The sequence below is a fragment of the Heteronotia binoei genome, chromosome 4 (assembly GCF_032191835.1).
Source record: "Heteronotia binoei isolate CCM8104 ecotype False Entrance Well chromosome 4, APGP_CSIRO_Hbin_v1, whole genome shotgun sequence".
Taxonomy (NCBI): Eukaryota; Metazoa; Chordata; class Lepidosauria; order Squamata; family Gekkonidae; genus Heteronotia; species Heteronotia binoei.
The window spans coordinates 75,451,822-75,468,554 of record NC_083226.1 but is presented as its reverse complement, the minus strand read 5'-3'; the positions used below and the strand labels follow the sequence as shown (position 1 = coordinate 75,468,554).

The 16,733-nt window shown below is 43.2% G+C and overlaps 1 protein-coding gene across 10 annotated transcripts in view; it reads right to left on the bottom strand.

Annotated features, from left to right (window-relative positions):
* NTRK2 (neurotrophic receptor tyrosine kinase 2) overlaps positions 1-16,733 on the bottom strand; it is a 322,822-nt gene that overhangs the window by 252,012 nt on the left and 54,077 nt on the right. For all 10 annotated transcript variants that reach the window (XM_060235418.1, XM_060235421.1, XM_060235426.1 and 7 more), the window contains exon 5: positions 8,542-8,699. In XM_060235418.1, coding sequence (XP_060091401.1) covers positions 8,542-8,699 — 158 coding nt within the window. The remainder of the gene's footprint in view (positions 1-8,541; positions 8,700-16,733) is intronic.

Below are 16,733 nucleotides of genomic sequence, written 5' to 3'. Positions count from 1 at the left end.
CAAAAGAAGGTGCCCTTATTCTTCATTATTACCTATGGAAGGAAGGCATTGAAAAAGGTGTGCTGTCCCTTTAAATGTGATGGCCAGAACTCCCTTGGAGTTCAATTATGCTTGTCACACCCTTGTTCCTGGCTCCACCCCTAATGTCTTCTGGCTCCACCCCAAAAGTCTCCTGGCTCCACCCCCAAAGTCCCCAGATATTTCTTGAATTGGACTTGGCAACCTTAGCATCAGACAAGAAATAATTGTTTCATATCTCTTGAGATCTTCTTAGAATAAAAATAGGTCTTAAGTCACTTTCCCAAAACAGAAAGAAAAACTAATTGTCAGGAACAAGTCCCTGACATTTATGACTTCAGTATCTAACTGTTGTTTTCATTGCTTGCTTTCTCATCCTTGCTCATCAATGGTTTCCTATTATTTCACTTTATTTTAGCCTTCATGGTTTACTAACCACATATTGTAAGCTTAATCATGAGTATTAATACCTACTGACTTTCTTTAAGCATTTGGTATTCTATATAGAGAGAGATGTGATAAGCCTGCAGGTGGAAAAGGACCATGGGGAGACAGCTCTAATCTGATCTCCCTGAGCAATGCTGACAGAGACTGACTGAAAAAGGGAAGAGTACTTGGAATGTGACCTTGATGGGAAGTAACACTGAGGCCTGGGAATGGACTTTATATTAATTCAAGAGACTTCTGGTGGGTGCGGGGGGGAAGGGGAACTGTTAGTTTGTAACCTATAACTGCCTGATAACATTTCAGTCTGGAAAGACCTGGTCTTGCAAATGCATGCCATTAATGTTTGCTTCAAGCCTCATCATTAAAAGCTTCTTTTGAACCAACCTAAGAAGCCTCGAGATTGAATTTGGACAAAACCTTACACTAGTGACCAAGTATGTATTACAACATTTAACATAATTCTTTAAAATCCTCACACTTCAATTAAACCAGATTCTTTCTCTATATCTGCTTTTAAAGTAAGATTTGTTTCCATCAAAAAAATTAAAAGGATAGTGCTTTGAAGGTGTTTACATTTAGAGAGAACTCTAAAAAGGATGCTTGGGTGCCTTACTGAAATAGGCTAGGCCTGTTTTGGCTTTTGAGGAAGGCTCATGGGGACAGGACCAACATCAACCATCAGTAGGCCCAGCTGCTTGCTACAATTCAACCAGGAAATGACAGAAAAGATACTCTCCGTGTTACAAAACAATATCAAAATATAATTACAATACTTTCCATTCACAACATAGTATTACAATGTAAATTTCAGTAACAAATTCAGCGACAAATACCATCCAAAGCACACAACTTCACTACTGTCCATAAGATGATATCAGGTTCTTTCCAAATAACACAGTTCGACGATGCAAAATCGGTCCGTTCTCATTTCGGATCCTTATGATCCTTCCTCTGAGACAGTCTTATTAATTTTGAATACAGTAGCCTGATGGTGCCTTATTTCTTTACCATACACTGTTTTCCAGGCTTTCTCTAATTTATTTCATTACTAGAATGCTACTGTTCTTTCTCCATCTTTCAGCATTTAATTGCATTTAATTTGGCACAAGAAGCCACATACTGAGCTGTAGCCAAGGTGAAATTGTGCTGGAGACGCTCCATGTCCCTCTTTTTTGAAAATTGTGTAAAAAATCTATATAATTGAATAAATATTGGTCCCAGGTCTGATGAAGACTGGAAAGAAAAGACAAGTTGCTTACCTGTAACTGTAGATCTTCGAGTGGTCATCTGTGCATTCACACTCACGGGATAGAGCGCCTGCGCCGATCCCCAAATCGGTACCTAAAAAGCCTGGGATTTTTTCGCGCTCGGCACCGAAGGGCATGTGCAGGTGTCCCAGTGCGCATGCTCGCCGGCACCAGCGCGAGGATCCTGCCAGTTCCTTCCTGACCGCTGGAAGCCCCTACTGGAGGGAGACTGTCAGCAGTGGGGAAGGAGGGCGGGTAGTGTGAATGCACAGATGACCACTCAAAGATCTACAGTTCCAGGTAAGCAAACCGTCTATCTTCTTTGTGGTCTCTGTGCTTCATACTCATGGGAGATTAGCAAGCAAGACATACCTGGAGGCGGGAAGACAGTCAACCAGAAGAAACAGCTTGCAGCACCGCAGCTCCCAGACGAGTCCTCTGTTGAGCATGCACGTCCAGCGCGTAGTGCTTCATAAAGGCATGCGGAGAGGACCAAGTGGCAGCCTTGCAAATGCCTTTCAGAAACGCTACCAACGTCGCCATCACTCTTGTAGAGTGTCCGCGAATAGGCCCAGGTAATGGCTTCTTAACCAACAAATAACACAGTTCAATAGTCTCAGTGAGCTATTTTGAAAGCCGCTGAGACAAGATTCTGGAGCCTAACTTAGGAGCAGCATAAAAAACAAAAAGATGCTGGTCCTTACGAAAACTCTTGGAGCGACTCAAAACAATAAGGCACGATTAACATCTAAAGCATGCAACCTATGTTCCTCATCCGAGGAATATGTAGGATAAAACATGGGCAACCAAACTTCTAAGTTAAGGTGGGACTGAGAAACCACCTTGGGGAGAAAGGAAATATCAGGAGCTAAGGACACTCCAGACTCCTGAAAAACTAAATATGGGTAGTCACAATGCATAGCCGTGAGCTCCCCTGCATGGTGTGCTGATGTGATGGCTACCAAAAAAGCAGCCTTCCAAGATAGGAGCTGTAACGAGCATGTGGCCATCGGCTCAAAAGGACGCCAAGTCAGCCTGTCCAACACTAGAGTCAAATCCCACAATTGTGGGGGTGATCTCGAAGGAGGATGAAGCCTAAGCAAACCCTTCAAAAATCTCTTAGAATGAGGGTGTGCAAAAACTGAATGCCCCTCCACTGCTTCATGGAATGCAGATATTGCAACCGGATAAACTTTAATGGAGGAAAAAACAAGGCCAGCATCCACCAGAGATAACAAAAAGTCAAAAATAACCGGCAGTCCCACCTTCTGGGGCGAAACTGTAGGATCCACTGAAAACTGAAGAAACTTCCGCCACTTCCTATCATAAGAAGCATGGGTAGACAGCTTCCTGCTGTTCAGGAAAATGTGTTGGACTCTGCTGGAGAACTCACAGGGTTGATGAACCACGCTGTCAGCTTCAGGTGGGGCACGTTGTAATGGAATACATGACTGTCCTGAGCTGACAGAAGATCCGGTTCCGCCGGAAACTGGTAGAAGACCCCCCTCGCCAGTTGGAGCAAGATCGGGAACCAGTTCTACCGAGGCCACCACGGAGTCACCAGGATGTAGCATGGTCTCTCTCTTGCAATCTTGTTGAGCACCCTTGTCAATAGCGGCAGAGGTGGGGATTTATATGGCAGTGAGTCAATTTCAAAGGCCAAGGGCCCCACACACACAGAGCATCCATGTGGGCCCCCCAACCCCATAAAGACGCATCTGTTGTGATTGTCATTGTTGGTACAGGTAGATGGAAGGGAGCTCCCTGACAAATGTTGTCCTTTGATTTCCACCACTGCAGTATTTGAAGTGTCACAGGTGGAATTACAAATCTCTTTCGAGTTGAGTCCCTTAACGGTCAAAACTGATGAAGAAACCAAAGTTGTAGGCCTCTCATCCTCAGCTTCGCAAAGATCAGCACGCTTGTAGTCGCCGCCATCAGCCCCAGCATCCGCTGCAGCTGCTGCACTGTGCCCCACTTTCGACTCTGCAAAAGTTCAACAAGGTTGATAATGTCCATCGCTCTCTGCTGAGGCAGGAAAGAGCGATGAAGGTTCGTATCCAGCAAAGCCCCTATGAACTGAACTGTCCATGATGGAGTAAGGTGTGATTTCTCCAAATTGACCTGCAGACCCAAGGTGTGAAGAAAACAAAGAGTGGTGGCAATATGGTTTGACAAACTTTCCTTCAACTCTGCCACAAGGAGCCAATCGTCGATGTATGGAAAGACAACTATCCCTTGAAGCCGGAGGTGGGCAGCCACAACGCTCATCATCTTCGTGAACATCCGAGGTGCAGTGGACAGGCCGAACGGAAGGGCCTTGAACTGGAAGTGTTGAGAACCTACTGCAAACCAAAGGAAACGTCTGAACGCAGGATGGATGCTGACGTAGAAGTAGGCATCCTTGAGGTCCAGCGTTGCCATCCAGTCCCCTTGGTTGATAACGGGGAGAATTGTTTGCAGAGTGGACATTCTGAACTTCTGGTACAGAATAAACTTGTTCAGATTCCGAAGGTCCATGATTGGTCTCAAACCCCCGTCCCGCTTGGGAACCAGGAAGTAACGACAGTAGAAGCCTCCCGTCCTGGCCTCCACTGGGACCGATTCTATGGCGTGTTTCTGTAGGAGGTTGCTCACCTCCGCCAGCAGAGGTGGGGAAGAGGGTATGGTGATTACCACAGATTGGTTCAGAATCTGAGCAAAATCTATTTTGTAGCCTTCCGCGATGATGGCAAGTGCCCACCTGTCCATAGAGATGGACTCCCAGGCCGACAGGAATGGGCAGAGGTGGATAGACGAAGAAGAAGTGGGGACGGTGACACATGCTACCAGAAAGTCAAAGGCCCTGCTTTTGAGGGCAAGCACCCTTGGACTTGCCGGTGGTCTATGCAGAAGTGTAGCGGTTTCTATTGTTCCCCCTGTATGGGGACCTACTCTTAGGTTGGGCAGAGCGAGGTCTCCGTTGTTCCGGGGAGAACTTTTGATATGGCTTCTTTGACCACGGCTTGTTCCACTGTTTTGGTTCGTAGCTCTGGAAGACGCCGGGACACCCAGGTTCCTGGAAGTTTTTTATGCTTTTATCCATTTCCTAGAGTGCATTGTCGGTGGTCGAGCTGAAGAGGCCTTCGCCCTCGAAGGGCAGATCTTCAACGAAGGCCCTGATGTCTTGCTGGAGGGCTGTTGACCTGAGCCAGGAGTGGCGGCGGAGGCAGACAGCAGAAGTGATGGTTCTTGCTGAGACGTCCACCATATGCTTCGCTGCAGCCAGTTGTTGTTTGGCTACAGCAAAGCCTTCCTTCTGCAACTTCTTTGCAGCAGACCTCTTCTCCTCACTCAGGGAAGAAGACAAGAAGGGGGTAAGTTGTTCCCACACTGAGTATTGGTATCTAACCATGCACGCGGCATAGTTAGATACCTTTACTCCCAGCGCCCCAGCAGAGTAAAACTTCCTCCCAACGTTGTCCAGCTTCTTTCCCTCCTTGTCTGGTGGAGAGGAGTGCGTCTTGCGGGCCTTTGACGAGGAGGATACGACCACTGAATTGGGCTTTGGATGCATGAAGAGAAATTCAGCACAAGCCTCTTGGACGCGGTATATGTGGTCCAACCTTCTTGATGACACAGGTGTAGAAGCAGGCTTCGCCCAAGGCTCCTTCACTGCCTGTAAGATGACCTTCATAACAGGCAGGGCAACCACTGTAAAAGTATCCTGCTGCATGATGTCGAATACGGTGTCGTCTACAACGGGTTGCAGTTGTGTCACTGGGAGAGAGAGGGAGAGTGCCATCCTCTTCACCAGGTCCCCATACGACTTTAGATCCTCCGATGGTGAAATGGGAAGATCCTCAGCGGTATGAGACACTGGCGAAGGTTCCAAAGCCCTGTCTGGATCGTCGGTACCGACCTCGGAGTCCGATGATGAAGACTCTCTCCTCAAAGAATGTTCCGAGAGCACTGGCGTTGACTCTCTGCCGGGTGACCGGATAGACACCGATGACCTCGGCTGGACTTCCTCCACCACCACGCCGCGTCTTTCGGGTGGGATGAACATAGATGCCGAGGGGCGCTGCCTAGAATGCTGGGAAAGCCTCGACATATGGGATGCCTCAGATTGCTGGTCCCAGTATGCAAACTCCCGAGGGGGGTACCACTGTTATGGTGGGTATGGAGGGAGGCCACTAGCACTGCTCCCACATTGGAAGCGGTGGGAAGCGGCGAGCTACGGTGGTCGGTTCCAGCTCTCTCTGACCTCTTGCCTGATCCAGCGGTGCCAACGGCTCCATCAGTGCCGACACCTCCATCTCTGAGACAGAGTCGCTCTCACTGCAACACCTTGACCCCAAAGAATGGGAGCGCTGTGTGAGGTCGATCTCTTGCTCCGATGCCGATAGACGCAACTGCTGCAAAGCACTGCCTCTCGACACCAAAGGGCTACAGTGTGGGGACGCCCAGATCTTCCTCGGTGGAGCAGTCAACATCGATGTTGAAGCGTCATGAGTAGGGGGAAGGAGTGTGGGATGATCTCTTCTTCTGCTTCTCCTTAGATTTCACCTTCTTCAGTGCGGATGATAGGGTCCCCGAGTCATCCCGACGCTTCTTAGCTGGGGTGTCCACTGACCCTTCAGAAGGTCACTTTGTGGAACGCCCGTGCTCAACTGGCATCTCGGTCCTAATCGGCGATGTATCAGCCGATGTGACCGTCGGGGCTGCGGCCTCTCCCATCGGTACCGACGGGCCCGATGCCATCTTTTGAGAACGAAGTGCCGACTCAACCAACACGGCTGAAAGCCTCGCCGCTCGATTCTTGCAAGTTTGTTTGGAAAAACTCAGGCAGTGCGAGCAAGAATCCACATGATGTCCCTCGCCCAAACAAAGGAGACAGAGGGAATGGCCGTCGGGGGGGGGGGGGGGCAATCTTCTTCCCACAGGAGCGGCACCTCATAAAAAAACCCCAACGTCTTTCCATAGACGCCAAGGGAAAAAAACCCACCCTGGAAAGTCTCTGAGGGGAAAAACGGGGGGAAAACTGGGCCCCGAAGGACAAGTCCAACAATTATTTTTTTTACAACACTATCTAACAACTAACTAACTAACTACACTAAGAAAATAACAAACGGGCTATATACAACAAGAAAGGCAATCCTAAGATTACTTTACCAACTGGGGACACGAAAGGAGATCCTCTCAGCGCAGTGGTTAGAAAGGAACTGGCGGGATCCTCATGCTGGCGAGCATGCGCACTGGGACGCCTGGGCATGCCCTTTGGTGCCAAGCGCGAAAAAATCCCGGGCTTTTTAGGTACCGATTCAGGGATCAGTGCAGTCGCTCTATCCCATGAGTGTGAAGCACAGAGACCACGAAGAAGATCAAGTATTTAATCGATTGGCTTGTCACCACACTACTTTGGGACTTGAATATACATGTTTTGGACATTTGGAAAAATTTCTATATACTTAGTAAATTGGTCACTAGTTTGCATTTTTTTGTGTGTTATCCATTATAGTGACCTCTCTCGGATTGTATCCTAACTGGGGACTGGCAACCCTACTTACAGTGATCATATAGAAAAATTAAAGACAACTGTTTTTCCATCCAACTTTACCCAGGAATAGTAATTTACTAAAAGGGGGGGGGGGGAGAGCAGGAGACCGCAGCCAAGCAGCCTCACAGTGAAAATACCTCAACAATAAGAAAAGGAGGAAATGGAAATTATACATACAATGTTCTAGAAGCAACCAAGATAAAGCCTGAAAAATATTAGACTGCTCCACAGGAACATTTTTTTTTTTGCAACTGCCAGGTGGTTTAGTCATGAACATTTAGAACAAGATTATGAACTTTCCACCACTACAACTACAAAGAGGACATGATGGTTATTACACTGTGCAGATAAATACACATCACTGGTTTACTTGTTCAACCAAATAATTACTTATTAATATAGACAGATGCCATTTATTATTTAAAAATTGAAAGATCTGTCATTATGATGCAAAAAAGTTGTAGAATGGAAGAAATTCTGAGATTCACTCAACCTGAAATTATCAATTCCAGTTTAACAAATATGCATACAACAACAGAAGAACAGGGGAGGAATACTTGCCATTGTGTTCATGCCAGAAAACAAAAGATATAGCACAGGAAAAGCAGTATCTTTCAAAAATGTTATATCAACATTCTCACATTATATCAACATTTCACTGAACAAAACAGAAATTTTATTTAGTAAGAGATTCTGAAAAAATCTTTGTAACAAGACATCACCAAAACTGAATACAGACAGTTCCGATCAACTCAAAGAATGTCTAGGACAAAAATCCTGAATACAGTTTTTAAGCCTTTTAAATTCAATCAACTCAGTGGGATTTAAGCCTATACACAGTACGGTAGTCTTTAAAATACCTCTGAAGCATGACATAAGTATTTCACTGACCAAGTTAAACCAGGATTATAAATAAAAGGGTGATGCACCCAGAATTGCTAAAATACAAATTCTATTAAAATTAATGGAGTCTAGCAAAGGAGACACACAGTGATTGTTAGGGTTGCCAATGAAGAGCTCCAAAATAAGGAGCTCATCATAATCACATAAGAAATGATGTATTATGTGTGTTAAATTATTATCTGAACTTCATTAGAATTAATTATTTTGTAATATATTGAATGGATTTTTGCAGTTATAGTGCATTTCTTCTTTCCTCTTATTTCTTAAATAAATAAATAAGGACCAGTTCCTTGAAATTAAAAATTGGTGGCACCTATGGGATATACCCCAAATAGTTTTAAAACTTTAAACATTTATGCTGATTACTCTGCATTAAAAGAAAATTACCACAGTTTGAGACTGGCTTCTCCATCAGAGACACTCTCTGGTTGTAGTCATTAACACAGTAAAAATCCAGACTTTCTGGTTTTGGTATCTTGGTCTCTTGAAACATCTTGATCCACATAATGTCACAGGAACACTTGAATGGATTGCCTTCCAAAATCCTACAGGATTTGATAAATGACAGGAAAACTTTAAAAAAAAAATTAGGGTAAGAAGTGACTAAAAACACTGTTTCTTTACATAGTAGTTCACAAGTCAAGCACTTTAACATGGATGTCTAGATGAAAGGTATTTTAGCTGATTAATCAAATTCAGTTTTGTTGATGAATTAATTAACCAATTAAATCCTCAGATATTTGCATACGTATAAAATAAATACAAATATTTCCAGGGAAAAATCTATATATATTATCTGTTCATATTGCAGCAAGCAGCATCATAGAAAACATTTTATTTGTGAGAAAGATGAGAGAGTGTTTTCTTTGATGGTGCCAATCACCCATAGTTATCACAAGTCCTTACATAGAAAATAAGTAACAATTTTAAATAAAATCTGCTACTCAATTAAACAAGGACACCTTTTAGTAGATCAAGGGGGTTTAACTGATTTATTTAACCAACCCATCACCCATGCTAAAGAGTGCAACTCGTCAAGTGCTCAACTGCAGAAAATAGAATCAACTCCAGTGCATATATTTGAATTCTGTCAGCAATGTGACATTTTTACATTTCTATCATACTCTTCTGCAAAGCTCTCTGGACACTGAATATGGTTCTCCATTCCTCCATTTTGTGCCAAGCATAAAATGTGCTAAGGAAAACTCAGCTTCACAAGAAACTCAGTTCTACTGGATATTATTTTCCTGAATTGAGAGTATCAACAGTATATGATCTACACTACAGCATATTTTTGTCTAGAATGAATTTTAAATGTTTTCTATCTTCTGGGATTGTTAGCTCCCCCTTATGGTCAAACTCAACAGAAATGTGCTTCAAGTAACAGCCACAAACACTTTGAAAAAAATCTACTGTGAATCTTCAGCGACTGAAGCAGAGTTTACCTAATATCAAATGCTAACCCAAAGTAAAACAAAGCAGGGTTGTATATCCTAAGTGTAGACGGGAGTCCATATGTTGAGCTAATGTTCATGAGAGCCACAGCCCAATGTAAGTACCAAGATGCTACAGTCACCACAGCAGAGAAAGTGCATATTTTTATTTATTTTTCACATTTATATCCCGCCCTCTCTGCCGAAACAGGCTCAGGGCGGCTAACAGCATCATAATATCAACAATAAAACAATAAAAACAATCATAATCAAGTCCATTAAAAGTTAAGACAGGTTACAATTTAAAATTATTAGTGCAGCATTAAAACAACAGTTTGGTGTGAATATCGTGCCGTTCTTCAAAGGTGTTGGGCATTTACACATTTTGGTTGACATCCATATGTTTGGATCTGGCATGGAACATTATCTGAGTGTTGCCCAATTTCTTGGTATACAATTTGATCCACCAAAACATTTCATTAAAAGAACAAACAAGCCACCACTAATTATTGCCTACAAAAGGTATATCTTATTTTACCACAATGCTCAAAGTCCTTTGGCAAAGCAATCTCTGAAGAGTGTTCATGCAAGTTTAGATAAACTTACAAAACTATTAGCTTTAACTGAACTCCAATCAAAATAAATATCCAGATCAAACCAACTATTCTAAAGGTTTTACAAATTCTCATAAACATACTGGAAAAGTTCTTGAAGCCTGGATCCACACTGGGTTCTCTCCAATTGTGTATGGGAGAGAAGATGAACTCTGCAGAAACTCCAGCACAAAGCAACCTATTGTCACATTTTGGGTAAAAAGAAAAGAAAAAGATATGGGTTTCACTGTGCTCCTCTTTCTGCATCTGATGGAATTCTACATTTTGCTCTTCAGTACAGAAAAATGGAAACTAGAATTATCAATACTTGCACTCTACATTTTTTTCTTTAAAAAAGTGAAAGGAGAATCCTGCCTCCACACAGGTCTCAGACCTGGTGTCCAATGTTCACTCTAAGCTGAGTTAGCATGAGCTAGCTTACAGATTTTTAGCCTCCAGATCACACATTTTTGTCTTAGCTCAGGAAAAATGGCCCTAGAGCACAATAATTTATGCAGCAGCTCACAACTTTAATGCCAGTAGTTCACAACTTTAGTACCAGTAGCTCACAAAGTAGAATTTTTGCTCACAAGAGTCTGCAGCTTAGAGGGAACATTGCTGGTGCCTTCTATGGCACTCTGGGACTCTACCAAATTAGATCTGGACCCACACACCAAGTAGACCACACCCTGCATTTGATCTTTGGCACGAGGATAAATGTGGATCTGACCTTGAAAAAAGAGGTGCCATGGTTGGACCACTTGTTCCTAAAGGCCCAGCTGGACATTCCCACTCCTCCCTGCCTAGGTGGTGTAAGGAAAAGCCCCCTACTTTTCATACACATGGACATCATGATCACCAGTATGGTTGCTGGGGTGCCTGGAGTTTTGACTCGCACACATCTGCTCTAAGAAGTGGTCTTTGCCCACGGTTGCTAAGGCTTATGTGGATACTATAAGCCTCAGCTTTGCAGCAGCATTCTACATCTCTGGATGAGTGTTAGCCAGAACTACAGATGAGCTTCCAGCTGTTCCTTGTGTGCCCAGTCTTGGCCGCTGTAGTGGAAGAAGACACACCACCATGAACTGTACAGGCAAACAGTTTCCAGCCTGTTTCCATGAACCAAAGGCTAACACCACCAGAATCCATCTTGTTTTCCTGACTCCATATCCAACAGCTGCTTCAACTTCTGCATAAGGCAATCAAGCATATCTTAGGCGTGCATCCTGCCAGACCGCCTAAGCCTTTGTCTAACAGAACTCAAGACAAAGACTGGTGCCAGGAAGAAGACTAAAGAAGAGGAAGATCATCTTCAGCCATAGCCAAGTTCCTTTGTACAAACTGGGTGCTACCTAGGCTTGGTTTGACTCTCTATTGTCACCCTTTCAGATAAGTCTAATAGTCCTAAGCATCTCCCCACCCAAGTAATCTCTCTATTCTTCACCCCAACTGTCATTTTGGAGCCTCCCCTTGGTACATTTCAACCTGAAAGTTCACTCAGGTATCCAGGACCCAAGCCTGTTCATTGGTCAGTCATGGGCACCCAATTAGGTGCCACCAATGAACTTTCCATTGGCTACTGCAGTAGTCCAGCCCTTATGGTCACTGCAGAGCCTCCCCTTTTTCCTCCCTCATACCTCCCATCCCCCGAGGGCTCAAGGGAGTCCTTATAATCTGTGGACTAGCTACCCACAGGTGTGCTTCTATCAGTATCCCAACTTCCGCTGCATAGATCCATCCCCGATTCCTGATCAGTTTCGGGTCCCTTCTCCCACTTCCTCGCTTGTTGCCATTGGAGCCTTCCTTGAAGACTATGATAGGTAAATATCACCCTGTTTGTCTACCCATGTGTTCCCCTATCTATCTATCTGTGTTTCTTAGAACTGTATGTGTGATTGTATGAGCATTTTATCGTGTATGGAAGCCTATATTTTTCTTAATAAATTTTAATTGATTTTACTAAATTAGAGTCCCAATATTCTTACGCATTACCTTTCTGGACGGTTAATCTTGTATTCATAGGTAAAAGATCCCTAGTGAGCCAGGTGCCCACCTGACTATTCCCCAACTTCGTTTTGAGGGCATTTCGGCTTACAGTGGTGAGCTAATTTATGCTCACTTGCAGAGACTAATGGACTCAACTGGGTTCTAGAATGCTCTGCAGGATCCAAAGCTCTCCAGTACCGCATTGGATGAGCTGATTGGAACTACCATCTCACTGAAGCCATCAATGAGGTTGCTCCCCATTGCCATTATGCTTCCATGGAAAATCATTCTCTGATATACAGAGGAACTCAGGGGAATGAAACAGGAGCTTAGACAACTAGAGTGAGTTTGGTGGGATACTCATGATGAAGCAACAAGAATATCTTATAGGATGTTTATGAAATTCTATGAAACGCTGGTGAAGGCTGCAAAGAGGGAATTCTACTCAGTCTCCGTCATATCTCACCCAGCACAACTGTTTAGGGGGATTAGGTCTCTAACGTCCCTCATGGAGAGGGATCCAAACAGACAAAGAATTCAACCATTAGCTCGAAGACATTTATGAGTTGTTTTGCAGACAAAGTCACATTGCTTTGCCATGACCTATCTGTCAGTTTTTTTAAAATAACTTAAATTTTATTATATTCTTATACAAGTTAATAAACAACACTTATAAACCTTTACCCAACAAAGGTAAGGCAACAACTATTTTTTTAAAAAAAAGAAAAATAAATATCTATATAAATAGTGTTCTTTCTGTGTATCCTTATAGTACATTATTGCAATGTTGTCATATTATTACAGCATTAATGTAGTATAAAATCCAAATATTTAACAGACATTTCACACTCTTTAGATGTTGATCTGTTAATATAATCTAAAAATACAAACCACCTTTCAACAACTATCTGTCAGTTTTGATACAGTAAAATGAACTGGAGGTTCCTTGGCTGTCTTTGGGTTCAACTTGTGATTCTTTCAATCTGCTCTTTTTCCAATGTTGATAGGGTTCTGGGTGCTGTTAGTTCAACCATGTGCCTACTTGACCCTTGTTCCTCTTAGCTGGACAATGCCAGAGATGAGAGGATTCAGGCGCCTATGAAGGATATCATCAACCTGTCCTTGGAGAAAGGGGTGTTTCCAGAGGGCCTCAAGGAGGCAGTGGTTGTACCACTTTTGAAAAAGCTATCTTTGGATCCTTTAGATCCAGCCAATTGTTGTCCAGTTTCAAACTTACCATTTCTGGCTAAAGTAATTGAGAGAGCAGTAGCCAAGCAGCTCCAGGGTTTCCTGGAGGACATATCAGCAATAAACCCATTCCTGTCTGGTTTCTGCCCTGGCCATGGGACAGAGACTATGCTAGTCACCCTGACAGATGGTCCCCATGGACAGCTGGATCAAGGTGGGTCATGCTGCTACTGGAGAGCTGGAGACCTTCTAGCCCAGAGGAAGAATGTCGTGAAAGTTACAGAGGCTGCAAGGCTCCAGAGATAAGAAGCATTAAAAAATATTTTGAACTTGATGCATAGTCTTGAGAACCTCAGTTTAAAGGTTTAAGTTATTTATATGTGCATCTCTTGATAAAGATATTTATCGAAACAGGAAGTATAATGATCAAAATTCTGTTGAGAACCTGCTTTATGCACATTTGGAGAATTTATATTCATACTACTCTTGAGTGTTGAATATTTTTTACATACTCCTTGGAAGCCTAGAATTGCATTGTAAGTTGGTGGTTTGGTTTATGTATTTTTGACAATTGTATGTATTGGCAATAGTGTGTGTGTTACAACATTTTGATTTTTTTGCCATTTGTATATTTTTCATGTGTTTGTGTAATTAAGTACACTGTTTTCATTGAACAAGGGAGATATCTGGTGTTTTCTGGTTGCTTAGTCTTTCTCCCTGTTCCTGTTCTTTTCATTGTTGCTGTTCTGATGGACATTATGGCTATGGAATATTTTGCTTACTCCAGTGCAGACAAAGACCATATTATCGCTGCTTGACATCACAGGAGTATTCAATACAGTCAATTACAATCTTATAACTCACCACCTCACCGACGTGGAAATACATGGGGTAGCTCTTCAGTAGTTTTCCTCTTTTCTCTATGGTCAGGGACAGAGGATGGCACAAGGTGAGGATGTGTCCATTAGGTGTTCCCTCCTATGTGGGGTTCCTGAAGGGGCAGTCCTCTTCCCAGTGTTGTTTAACATCTATATGTGCCCCCTTGCCCAGCTGGCAAGGAGTTTCGAGCTTGGGTCTCATCAGTATGCTGATGACACCCAGCTGTATCAGTTGTTAGGCAACTGATCAGCCACTGTCCTACAAAATCTGGTTGAGGGATTGGAGGTCATAGTGAGATGACTAAGAAAGAGCAGGCTGAAGATGAACCCATCAAAGACAGAGGTTCTTTGGACTGGAGTGCAGATTACTGGCTCCTGACAGGGTGCCTATAACATCTGTGTTAACTGTCAATAGCCTGGGTGTGACAGGATACCTCCCTTTCAGTGGAGGCCCAGGTCATTCATATGGATTCTCCAACAACTCCTTCAAACAATACATTTTAAATGCAACCTTAGATAAGAATAACTTTTGTCCAGGAGACAGAATTGGTTGCAGATATCAAATGTGACAGACACGCTCATATGTAGACAAACCTATACATGGTCCAAATTATACTCTCAAATTATACTAACAGATACTCTGTGTGATCGTCAAAATATTAACGGAGATTGTGACACATACAATTAAAATTTGCAAGCAAGGAAAACAGGAAAACAGCCAGTAGTGAACTATTTACAAGGTTGGCTTGAATAATATGCCAGTAAATGTGTACAGGACATTCTAACCTTCAGTTGAAAGAAAAAGTATGCCTATAGGTTAGCCTGACATCAGCACTCCGAACCTTAATATCCGTGAGACTTCCACAGCTAGTGAGGCAGCTTTCACCCTTGCATCATAACCAGTAAAGCTAAAGATGGGCCCAGGCCTACTCTAAGAGGATGAAACAAGGGACTAAAATGAGAACTTGGCACTTGCCTATCAACAGTCTAATTTTGTCCCTGCAGGAAATTAAGTGTATATAAAGATGAAAGCACAGATGAGAATCTGGTCAGTTTTTCCTCACCTCAGATCAACATTACATTTGTATTTATGTAGGGTTACCACATTTTGAAAAGCAAAAAAGAGGGCATATTTCCCATCAGACTACTTCAAACAAATTATCACTATGACAAATCTCATTTTAAATGTCTTTACTATATAAACTGTGATAACTGCTATTAACCAGGAATATTCCTAACCTTCCAACCTCAAAACAGGATATTTTCATCAGTTTTTCTTAAGAGTCCAAAAGAGGATGGGATCCATAAAAAGAGGACATATAGTAACCCTAATTTGTTAATCAGCAGTTTAATGTGCATTTTAACAATAATGTAGCAAATTTTAGCATTTTCATAAGAATTCCTTTAAACTTTGTATCACAAGTATCTCCTCCAACATTTAATGGGCTACTGTACACAAAGTTTTCTCTGCCTTCAATATACCAACAGTCTCAGAGTGGGTGTTCTGTGTACAGCACAAGGTATACATATTCAGCTCCCCTATCTTAGTGTTACTCAAACTCAATGTTTACTGTATTTTCTTCTTAACTCTTGCTTCTGTTACATTTTACTGTTTACTGCTATGATTTTCAGTAAACATATTCATCCTTATGTTTTCAGTAACTTCCAAGTTCCCCCTAGTCTTTACTTAATTACATCATTGTTATACTAGGAATAAGGCCTGTTGTAAATAAAAATACAACGGGCTCTTGAAATAAGCTCTGCGTGAGTGCCCTCACCCTTGCTGTCTTCCCACCCACCTAAGGCATTCACTTCCCCCACACCTTAAGGAGAGCTGATCTCTGCCATCTGGAAAGCAATTGTAATTCTGAGTGGTCTCCATCCCTCACCTGGAGATTGGCAACAGTGGTTCCCCAGGAGAAAATGGTTAGTTTGGAGGATAGAGTTCATGGCATTTCACTTGTCTTAGGGTCTCACCCCTCCTCAAATTTAACCTCTCCAGGCTCCACCCCTCAAAACTCCAGAAATTTGTTAGCCTGCTAAGTAACTGCTAAGTTACACTCATCATCATAGGGGGGTTGCTGCTGAACAGCAGCAAGCAGCCAGGCCTAGTTAAGTCATGCCAGTCAGATAGCATGAAGTCACCCAGAGGGTGCTGTCAGGTCTAGGGTAACCAACCTCCAGGTGGAGCCTGAGGATCTTCTGGGATCACAACTGAACTCCAGACAACAGATCTCTCTCCTGCTAAAGAAAATAACTCCTTTGGAGGGTGGACTCTATCGCATTCTATTCAGCTGAGGGTTCTCCTCTGATGCCTAGCAACAGCCTCTGACTAGCAGCTTCCGCAGTAAGCCAATCCTCATCTCTCCTGGGGTGAGGTTGAAGGAAGGAGGGAGGGAGTGACAGGAAAGAGACAGTCTCCATGGCCTCTGAGGAAACACTTCGTGAGGCCGCAATAGAGTGGCAGCTCTTTCTGAGGCCAGCTGATGGAGAGGACATAG